At 35.4% G+C, this 11842-nt stretch overlaps 1 protein-coding gene across 7 annotated transcripts in view; it reads left to right on the plus strand.

Moving 5' to 3' along the window:
* The window catches only part of FNIP1 (folliculin interacting protein 1), a 101073-nt gene extending 90146 nt beyond the window's left edge, over positions 1–10927 (plus strand). For all 7 annotated transcript variants that reach the window (XM_034404300.2, XM_034404315.2, XM_034404322.2 and 4 more), the window contains 4 exons: positions 530–698; positions 3318–3515; positions 4790–4905; positions 5823–10927. In XM_034404300.2, the coding sequence (XP_034260191.2) occupies positions 530–698; positions 3318–3515; positions 4790–4905; positions 5823–5901 (562 nt within the window). In that variant the 3' untranslated portion in view covers positions 5902–10927. The remainder of the gene's footprint in view (positions 1–529; positions 699–3317; positions 3516–4789; positions 4906–5822) is intronic.
* Positions 10928–11842: the final 915 nt, after the last annotated feature.

Raw genomic sequence — 11842 nt, forward strand, 5'->3', positions numbered from 1 at the left:
AGTTTCTTTAATCCGTATTCTAACCTTGAGCCACGGTGAAGATGACCCAATTTGCACTAAAATTGATCATATCCTTATACATGATAGACAGACTTTATTATGGTCAGTTGAAAACAAAACATGTTAAAATAAGAATAAAAACACATTCTAGAATAAGAATGTTACATGTTGGCGAATTCATTGGTAGATAGTTGGAATATGTCTAATTTTACAGGCAGTATTTTAAAATTTGGCTATGTTCAAGGAAACACAGTCATGCTGATGTAATAATCATAACTGTGCATAAAAATGATAAAAAATTTCCAGGTGTTTTTCCAGGCAAGGTGGGTCCTAGGATCCTTACTGTACCTAGAGGATATAGCATAGCAAACACAAGCTGTATAGGAGCTTATACATGTGTAAGTCCCACTGAAATCAGTGAAATGTTGGTGGCATTGATGCAATAGTTGCCCATTGTAGTGTTTCGGTGAAGTGGAGAGAAATCAGTGCTAGTTATAGTATATATGCCCATGTTATACCTTTTTTTCAGGTCAAAATTAATTGAAGTGAACTCTGTCCAGCCCAGTATTGCCAATTTTGGAAGGTCCTTGCTAGGTGGCTACTGTCCATCTTACGTACCTGACTTTGTTTTGCAAGGACTAGGAAATGATGAGAAACTGAGATACTGTTTGATGTCAGATTTGTCGCATGCTGTGCAGGTAATTTAAAAACTATATTCAACGGATGAAATATATCTCAAAAGACAACAAAAAGAAATATTTCTGAAGCCTTGCTAGAGCAGGCATGGAATTTTTTCAAAAAAAAAAAAGTCATGATCTCATTCAGAAAAAAATGTTATCATTTCATAGAAAAAAGAACAATATAGCCTATATTGAACAAAGACTTGTTCAATATAGGCTAAGAACCTTTGGCTAAGGATCTTTAGATGTTCTCTTCCTTGAGGTCACATTTAATTCTCAAATTTGTGGCTAATCTTATTTCATTCACTATTTAGTGATATTATTTATGTAACCATTCATTAAATGTTTATGTTTGAGTAATAGGTATTAATGGTAAAGAACTCATCTTCCTGTCCTCCTTAGAAGATTTTAGAGGCATCTGGTTGACCCTTTGTTTAAACTGAATTCTACATTAATAGGATTCATAAACTGATCTACAAAGGGAACATTTATATTTTAAATTATTATTTAAGTTTTTCCACTTGTTCCTGGCACTAAAAAGTGTAACAGGGTGTTGCTGTTACTAATGTAGACAAGTAGTAATGAACTATGAACAGGAACATGCATATTAAATATGACCTTAAAATTAACTTCACATGTGCCATAGCTTTGTAAGGTTAGCAGCTGGTTGTATTTTTGTCCAACAACTTCCTGTGCAATAGTGACCTAAAGATTAACATTACTCAGGAAATATAAGTCATCATTTTCTGGCTTGTGATTTGAAATGGGTGTTTTCCATTTATTTTCAAACAAAAGGAACATTTTTTTTTCTCAAATTCCAGACTTAATCATCACAATTGACCCCATAATTTCTTTTGCTAACTGAGACATTTGTTAAGTGAATTTTGTCCCATTTTACAACTTATCTTGCACAGTTGTTGTGAATCACTGCAGTTGTTAAGTTAATGACATCGTTGTTAAGTGAATCTGGCTTCCCCATTGACTTTACTTGTCAGAACGTCACAAAAGTGATCACATGCCCCTGGGACACTGCAACCGTCATAAATATGAGTCAGTTGCCAAGCATCTGAATTCTGATCATGTGACCATGGGGATGTTGCAGTGGTCATAAGTGTGAAAAAACAGTCAAGTCATTTTTTTCAGTGCTGCTGTAACTTTGAACCGTCACTAAAGAACTATTATAAGTTGAGGACTACCTGTATAATTTCCAACATCAAAAATGACCAAGAGTAATGAGACAATATACTGTATATAGACCCCCATATACATTGACAGATGTTCCCATACACAACACTGGCTGTGAGAGAGAATGGATATAATATTGGTGATTTGAGGACCTTAATCATTTAGACTTTTGTGGTTCAAATGTAAACAAATTGGGTACACTTGATCTGCTTCAGAACTACTTCAAACTCATTATTTTACAAGTGCTTCTCTTTTACTCCCTCTGCTGGTGTTTGTGCCTAAGGCAGGCTTATGGCTACAATTTTACAATATGAATTGGAAGATGACATCCTTAGACAACTTCATTTGCAAAATGAAAAAAAAAAAGATAGAACCATTCTAAGGTGCTTTGATCTACATCAGTTTAGTTGATGTAAATTGAAGCACTCTTGCACAAAAGTGCAAAGGAAGAGAAAGAGATCTTTAAATAAGTTTCAGAGCTTGTATGTGAACCTGTTCTTAAAAATGAGATCCGGAACTGTTGTTGAACTTCAAAATTGTCTTGAATGTGTAGACTGACTTTTGCAGTTGCTTATAGCCTGTGTCTTTATTACAGTGAATATACTAAGAGTTTGTTTCATTAAATTATATATTGCCTTTCATAGAATTGCAGCTTTCCCCAAAACACTGCATCTCTGCTGTTGCTGATACATTGTTTGACCTCTGATTCTAAATTATCTTGAGATTTTCATTCTCAAATCAAGTTTACTGTGAAAGTTCTCCTACTGTTCTGACCTAGGCTTCCTGAGTCAGTAAAATAAACAAATAATCCCAAAAGCCTGATTTATTTTAACAGCTGTGAATTCTGTTCATTCACAGATGAGTCCCAAATAGTTGTAAAGAGTCCTTCGGGATAAGGCTGATAATCATCCACCTTTATCTCCCTTAACACGTTGCCACAGACCTAATTGGCAAAGCCACACAGAGTCCAGAATCAAACAGAGCTTCAGATTTTAAACTGCACATAATTAACAACGTTGCTTCCTGCAAAGACCCACGTGCCTTTGCTCCTCTTTTAAGTCTTATGGGAGGGGCCAATCATCTCCAATCCCTACTCCTGAGTCGTCCCTTTTGTTTTAACTGTTCTTGCCTTCTGGCAGCTCTGCGCATGCGTGCACTGGGAACAGACTCCCCCTGTTCCTCTGCCTCGCTGAGGTCCGACTCTGGAGGCTCCAGAGGCAGCATGTACCTCCCAGATGGTCCTTTCCCTGCCTCTGATTGCAGAGCCCTCCGAGCCTTCCCCAGACTCCAGGACTGGCCCATGTTCCTCCCCAGCCTCCTCACTGTCTGACTCTGCTGCCAGCTCCGCAGGCTGCTGGCGGACCACAACACCTACACCATTGGTTGTTGGCTATAATATCTTTAATACCAAAGTCATATTTGTTAAATGGCATGTATCTGTTTGACTTCTAGCATCCTGTTCTGGATGAACCAATTGCAGAAGCTGTCTGCATTATTGCAGATACTGATAAATGGACAGTGCAAGTGGCCAGTAGCCAGAGACGAATCATCGACAACAAACTTGGGAAAGATGTACTAGTCTCTAACCTTGTCTCCAACCTGCTTCATTCCACTCTTCAACTTTATAAGCATAATTTATCTCCAAATTTTGTAAGTACTTGGGCAGTTGAACTGTGAATTGGAATCCTGCAGTTTTTGTCATGTGCTACATAACTGTATTTGCCCTCTCCCCCAAAAATCAAAATGTCTTTAGTTCCTTTGACTTCAGTTGAATTTATTTTTTTATGTGAACTCTACTTATTCTTACAAAGTTTGGAACTTCCCAGCAAACTTAGCAATTCTTCAACTTCTGGTTGTTTCCCAAGACTGAGGTTTCCGAACAGAACAGCAGAAGTGGATAGAGATTATAGTCCAAAAATATAATTATCAGTACATCTAAAGCTCCCACTCTGGGGTTTTGTTTCTTATGTTGATTAAACAGGAAATTGCAGACTACAGACTATTTAGTTTTCATATTTGAATTTATAACCCCAATAACTGAAAAAATGTTACAAAACCAGTCAGAGTGGCCACACTTTGCAACAGTTTAATATTTATTCATTGCTTGCCTCTTTTCCATTATTTCTTCCTATGCCTTTCACATATACTCCCACTTTTCCTATAACATGCTTGTTTTTGAAAGTTTAAAGAGAATGGTATGCATCCAATCAGAGGCTATTTTGAAAACTGATAATAATGTCAACAATCAGTTAAAATTATCTTCATGAAACTGAATCAGAAGAGATTATCTCTGCACTTTTTTTTTTTTTGCTTTAATTCAGAAATACTTGTGGATATGTAGCAGGATGAGTTTTAAAGCAGGAAAGTTTTCCATTGAGTATTTTTCTTCTATTTTAAGATTATCATTAGTCTTCTTTTATTATTATTTTTTGTCAAAAGCCCAAGTAGTAGGGGGTATATTAAGCTCTGCAACCCACTGTAAGCTAATGTAAAACTAATGTTCAGAGGCTGAAAAAGATTAAGGAGATGGTTTGCCAGGTTTTTCATGACTTGCAAAGATACGGATTTTTGGCTCTTCACAGGACATTTGTTAAGAGAAACAGTGTCAGCTTTCACATTAAGACATTATTCAAGTTCTGTATGAGTAAGAATCCAGTTGCTGAAATTCCTGTATCCTGTTCTTCCTCACTTAATAAGCCTAGTTAATGAAAGCTGAACAAGAATCTTGTTTGGAAGACAAGACCTTTGGTTAAGTTAACTATCAAACTTCGACAACTATCAAGAATTAATGCTATTAATGTCTAATATCTTTACTGATTATAATGACTACAACATGTAAGCATATTCAGATGTGTATGTGCCTACAATAAAGACTTATCGGCCAATATTGTGATGTTATTGTTTCTTTTTTCATTTGTTCCTAGTGTATCATGCACCTAGAAGATCGGTTGCAGGAGCTGTATTTTAAGAGCAAAATGTTGTCGGAATATCTCAAAGGCCAAATGCGGGTTCATGTGAAGGAACTGGGAGTAGTACTGGGGTATGCTTTCTATCCAATTCTTGGTCCTGTTTACTTGTTTATTTTGAATACACAACTTGTAGGGCTATTTGCAACAAATGTTTCATAGTCAAGAAGAGCATTACTGACTTGACCTGCAATTTGGATCTCATTTGCTTTCACACTGAACTTTTTACTAGGAAAGCATCTGTACTGAGTTGCAGAGTTTAAATTATAACCTACTTGGAGCAGGAAAGATAGGTTTCACCAGCTGCTTAGCTATTAATGTCTGTGAGAAACGAAGATAACTTTAAGCAAGAAGGGTCTATCTGAGGGCAGCAATTAGAGCTGACTGTTGGTAAATTACAGGGTAATTTCTGGAAGAACAAAAGTTTGCATGTACGATATATCTCAATATGTTGTTCTTACGCAGTATACGAATCTACTATAAAACCAGTCCTTAAAGCTATATTTGTAGGCAGCATATAAAATCAGGCCAATACAAAGGATATGTTTTCTTAGTTTATTCTTTCCTTTTTCTTGGGTTCCTATTTATTCACATCTAATTTTAAGAAAGCATTCCAAATTTAAACCCAGTGATCAAAAATTGTGTGCTTGAAAATGTTCAGAATTGCATCCGTCCACTTTTGATTCCCAAGACAGCTGAAACAATTAAGTCTTTAGCCAAGCAGATCTGTTGTCAGATTGGTCTTGGGGGAATTGCTTCTTGTGACCATCAATCCTGTCATATGCATTTATGAAATAAGTGTTTGCATTCTTTAATTACAGAAACATCCAGAGGTTACTGTAATACATTTAAAGTACATTGACAGTTCATATAAACAAGCTGTTTATGTTTTAATAAACTAACTAGAAGTACTTTTACAGGAGAAAACTATAATGAGCCTCAGAATTTTTCAAGTCAGTGTGATTGTTGATAATATTTCTTTGTCTTGTAGGATTGAATCCAGTGACCTCCCTTTATTGGCAGCTGTAGCAAGCACCCACTCTCCTTATGTTGCCCAGATTCTTCTCTAAAACCCCAAAAGGGCAAAGACAATAATTCTATTTTTATAAAACGGAAGACAAGGAAACAGACATGAACTTCCATTTTCCAGACTCATTCTTCCTTGCAGGCAAGTGACTTGAACAACCTGCCAGCTTGATAATGTGCCTCTGCAAGTGAACACATAAATGTACAAACATGTTCCCCTTCTTTTCCTTGCCTATTCATTTAAAAATCAACCAACCAACCAATGGAACAGAGATTCAGATTACTAAAGAAGACACTAGAGCTTGGAGTACTATACATGGTTTGGACAAGGATTGCCAAAACAATTGTAACTGCAGACTGTTGAATTACAGGATCACCAGAATGAAGAACTCCTTTGTGGCCTCCAAAGTGCTGTTGGTGCTTGTACAAGGGATTGGAAACAGCTAATGTTTGAAGCCAATTAATAGTATATTTACAATGCATAATGACAAAGGTCTTTTTGTAACCAATTCAACTGCATTAGCAGTACAACAAAATGTTTATTTGATAAAAGCAGGTAGGATTGTAACCAATTCAACTGTGTCAGAAGTGCAGAAATTAATTTGTTAATGGCATGTAGGAGTTGCGAAGGTAGTGTGCAATTCTTTCCATAGGAGGAGACCTGGGTGTAATATTCGTATGAATGCTTGATATTGATTGAGAATGAATGAATAAATATGAATATATATATATTCATATCCCCCCCATTTGGGTGCGAAATTGACATTATGCTTGTTATGTTCTGATGTTGATACTACTGTTTAAAGATTACAGAAAACAAATATTTGTTTTTTTATAAAAAAGGAAAAAGCTGAACAAATGTTCTGTAATATTTTGTTAGTTTTTTTAACAAGAATTTCTTCCCCTTTTGATCAAGCTTCATTTGGGAGGCTATAAAGAAAAACTAGGTGCTGTTAAACCTATTTTTTTAAAAAAAGAGGATGTTGTAAGAGCTTTATTACATCTTGATGTTCCATTAATTTCAGTGTATTTTTCAAAAAATTCAGAAGAGAATGAATTACTGAGAATTTATACCTTAGAAATTATACAATTTCTATAATAGAGTTAAAACGCTGGGGGTAAAATTCTTTAATTATCCTGACAAATTTTAAGCTTTCAAACTCAATTTGTTTGCATTATATTCATTATTAGGCTATTCTGATGAGATCACTTTTCTAACCTGTTTATTAAGAACTGGTTTACAATCTAATCATATGCATGTTTGCTTTGAAGTAAGTCCCAGGGAGTTTAATGGGATTTACAAGTTCTGTCCAATTGTATCCTCTGGCAACCACTCTGTGCCCACTTACAGTCTTTGGGAGAAGACCTTGAAATATGGAGTGGGGATATAAAAATGGAAAGGCAAACTATGCCATCCCCTTTCATCCTATGCTATCGTTTTGGTCATGATTAAGCAATAAAGAATTCTGGTTTGGGACCTGTAAGTTATAAACATATATTTTGAAATCAATCTGAAGAGCCCTCTAGATGTTTTGCAGCTAGAATTCTAAGAATTCTCAGCCAACATGGATTTTTGGGAGTTGTAGTTCCAAAAGATGTGGTAGTTTTTAATTTAGGGATGATGATATTATTTTGAATCATTTTTACTACCTCGAGTTAAATAAGAACTGGAAATGGCATTAAAAGCATTTAATACTTTTCCCTGTATCTAGTCAAGCATCAACAACATAGCGAATTGTTTTATTTTGTGATATTTTAATTCAGTTGAACTCAAAACACATTTTTTCCTAATTCATATACACATGAAGCCTTTCAGTTGTTGAGGTTTTTTTTTCTTTTGGTCTATTTTTGAAGATTGTTAGAGTCTTTCTTCCTTGCCTTTGCTGGAAAGCATATTACATTGCCCTTGTCAGTAATAAAAACAGTTCTTCTGGAGCTACTTTGATAACACTATTGCTGTATACTATGACTGTATTAGGTCTGTGACATCAGTAATAATAGGAGGAAAGCCCATCATCTGGGAACTTTAAAACAGTTTCAACTGGAGAAGGTATAGGGCAGATTTGCAAATAATCATTTATTTTATTGCACAGTAGCCTGTGCAGTCTATTAAAATTTTAAAAAATAATTGGACAGAGCCTAAAACTATTTTATGTAGTAAAATCTTATCACTTGTTAAAGGATCCCTACTTCTCCACTTCTTACTACTTGATTGGTTCTCCAGCATTTGGTGTGTGTTTTTTTTTTAACTGAACAAAATCACTACCTTACACAGGAAGATTTTTCATTTTCACTTATTTTTCCCTGTCATTTTCACTTATTTTCAAATACTTGCCGCAATCGGTAAGATTGGGGCTAATATTACAGAAAAAACTATTTAAAATGAATAACAATTCAGTTTTTATTTGAATAAAGTATATGATAAAATAATTAAGTCACAATAATATGTGCAGACTATTCTTCCACATTATAAATACTTGTTCCTTGACAGTCAAGGAACAGTTTTAGTAACATACTTGAGAAGTGAATAAAAATCCATATAAAACAATATTCAATTTCCATCAGAGCACACAGATAAATGTGACCTGTTACACATGTCTAAGCTTTCCAAACATTTAAAAATTCTAGCAAGATTTTTTTCTGGTATAAAAATCCATCCCTACACCTGCACATTACCTAACAGTGTAATCATAAATTAGCATTCAGTCTGCTGGGCCTTTGCAGTGGTAGACGAAAGTGAGTGAGTTTAGCATTTAACTTGTCGGGCCATTGTTTTTCTTCAGAACAAATGGAAAGATAAGAAGCTTTGCAAATCAGGCTGTCTCCCCACTAAGCATAATGTGAACCCTGAGAGCTCAGGTTGATTTTAATACAGATGTCACTAATGGCTGCATTAAATGTTACAATTAAGTAGACATAGATTTGCCTATTGTAGTTAAAATTAATTAAGCTTGGGCTGGTCATTAACGTAACCCCAGCAAACAACATGGGCTCAATTGTTTCTCATATCTTAATAGAAGGAAATTGGGGCAAAAATAAACGTATGATTAGATTTTTAAGTGGTTCTCATCAGGTGGCTACATTATAATTGTGCTAAAATTTAATTTTTTTAACAATAGGATCTAAAAGTCTGCCCGAAAACAGAAGCTGCAACTATGACAGGAAAAAGGGTTTTTCAATAGTCAAGGACACCTGATTTATAATATTTTCTATGGTTCTTCCCAACTGAGAGATAATTTGCATTCCAGTCTGAACATAAATCTGTCTCCCACCCCTCACCCCCATATATCTTGCAGACAATCACCTTGAACATGTTTAGTAAAGAAACTGCAGGTTTCAAGGATTTCCATGTTGAAAAAAGTGATGAATGTGTTGGACGTAATGATAAAAGTCTGCAGTACTGAAAGCCAAAATTTTAACTCAAATGTTAAGTCCCACAGGGGTTTCCACACTGCAGCTTCATGGCAGATATTCTGCAACTACATTTTTTGCAAAAGGATAGGACAGTTTATACCGTAAGCTTTTGTTATCTCCAGTCAATTTTCTTTCCTCCATTATTCTGAAGTGAAGGTCATAATTACTCAAAATGGTAAAAGACCAGCAATCATCTGCATATCTAAAAGTGGTCCTGTGTGATTCACATGTAAAGCTAGGATATAGTCTGCTCTTGCCACATATAGATTGGCCTTTAACAATTTGTCATCTGATTTCCAAGAATCCCAAATGATATTCCATCTTAGTTTTCCTCCTGCGGTATTAAGAAATTAAGCTGTTGATTGCAGCGGTATGGCCTGGCCTTACAGCTCTCCTGTTCCTCTTAGGGCTTCTGTTCTCAGCTGCAGAGGCGTTTGTACAGTACAAGTGGATTTAAAATATTCTGGTATGCTATTTTCATGTTGTAAAATACAGGAATTCTTGTTGGAGCAAAGAATTTGCTTATTTGTTCCCTCTCTGTTCCTGCATTGTGTGACAGCTGCATATGTAGTTATTCTGTTATCTTTCTTGATGGTGGCTATTGGTGATTTGAAGGCATCCATTTATGCGGTTTCCTAGATGAACTCTAAGTAGGACCTCTAAGTGGGAAGTTTTTCCACTGCAGCAGTGAACTATATGTTCACTGGCAATTTTAAAAGCTTGTAAATGCCAGCGTTTCTCAACCTTGGCAACTTGAAGATGTCTGGAATTTAACTCCCAGAATTCACTAGCCAGTTTGGAAGCTGAAGTCCATACATCTTCAAGCTGTCAAGGTTGAAAAGCACTGGATTAACAAGAGACCTTGGTAATTTCTTCAAGTAATAAGTGTTACCATTGATTAATTTCTCCAAAATTATTAGATAATTAAACATTATCCTTCAATTCCAAGCATTTGGTTGAACTGTTTTTTTTTTAATGATCTTGTTACTCATTCTAATTATATAATGGGAATAATTACTGTGCAAAAGTATGGCATGAGAGCATGCTTTCTTGTGACTGATAACTTATATATGGTACATGAAATATCAAGGTACTGCATAGATTTATCTGGATTTTATTTTTTTTTCTAAGGGAAGTATAACAGTGCTGTAGCATTGACTTCATATCATGCTGTTCAGAACAATGTATGTACAAGACTAATCTTGATTTTTGCAATATTTCTAATGCCCATTAATGTCTTAATTTTAAGGCTGAAAATATTTAAGTATATTGCACATAAATGCTAACAAATTTATTTCCACTGTTAACTTGCAAATGCAAGATTGTTTAAAAAAAACAAAGGGAAAGGGAAATCTGAAACATGATTTTTCAATGTAGCCTTTTAAAATCTGTTTGAGTTAAAAACAGATTTTTTTTAAAAGGGGTTTTAATTGTCTTGTTTTCAGTCTTCTCTAAATTATGTAAATGGTGGTATGTGTTATATGCTGGATAAAATGTACATAATTGTTATCTTTTGTGTTTTTCTGTTATATACATACATACACATACACACATACAGAAATGTACATACATATCTCAAGATGTGGACTTGTATTATAATAACTGTTCCCAGTTTTAGGGGAACTTTGTGCAATAAATACAAGTTTGTCCCTTTAACTGCTAGTTGTTAACATTGTCTTATTTTATTCCAGATGGCAGATTGTCGGTAAAAAAAACCAGCCATAATCTAGAATTATTTCAAATATCGAAGTCCTATCCCTCTTGTACCTGCATCAATTTCACATGAACATAGAGAAGGACAGGACTTCGATTGTGATACCTGTTCTGACCTCCATTCTGCAAGTTATGGTGTAGAGCTATTTATGAATAAAGGGGGAAAATGCATATCAGGAATATGAATTGGCATTATCTATATTTTTAAAGAACACCTCAGTTGCTTACCTTGGATTTTGGAGAGACACAAGACTAATTGTGTCCTTCGCAATTTCTAACCACTACTCCCTTCACAAGCAGCTTAGATCTCTCTCCTTTCTTCCCAGAGGCCTTCAGAACAAGCTATCTGGGAAGAAAAGCAACCTGATTATATGATCTTAAGTACTATCACCTGGAGCCCCAAGGTTTCCTTGAGCAAGTTGATATTTTCTTAGCCCATTTGTGATGCTTTAGGTTGAGGCCTCACCTTTTAAGGTTAACATCGAACTGTAGTGCAGTCCTTACTGATAGGATAGCAAGAGGTTTCTCCCAAATAATTATCTATGGATGGAGGAAAGGTCATCTGATGAGAACAGTAGAATATGTTTGAATGGGCAGAATGTGCAGTACATTAGACTCGGGGTGACAAACTTGGCGGCCCATAGGCTGGATATGTCATATGCAGGCCACGCCCATCACAAAATGTCATGTGATGGCAACATGACACCACGAGTTTGACACCCGTGCATTAGACATTCCTCTTGAAAAGCAAAGATCCTTTTGAAACAGTTGTTCCTGGTGAAGATTAGCATTTTTAAGATCTGCATAGGACTTATCTCTCTTTCCATTTGTTCTCTCAAGTTTATCTACACATAGTTT

This window comes from Pantherophis guttatus, chromosome 2 (assembly GCF_059756535.1).
Source record: "Pantherophis guttatus breed Tessera chromosome 2, ASM5975653v1, whole genome shotgun sequence".
In the NCBI taxonomy this organism is placed as follows: domain Eukaryota; kingdom Metazoa; phylum Chordata; class Lepidosauria; order Squamata; family Colubridae; genus Pantherophis; species Pantherophis guttatus.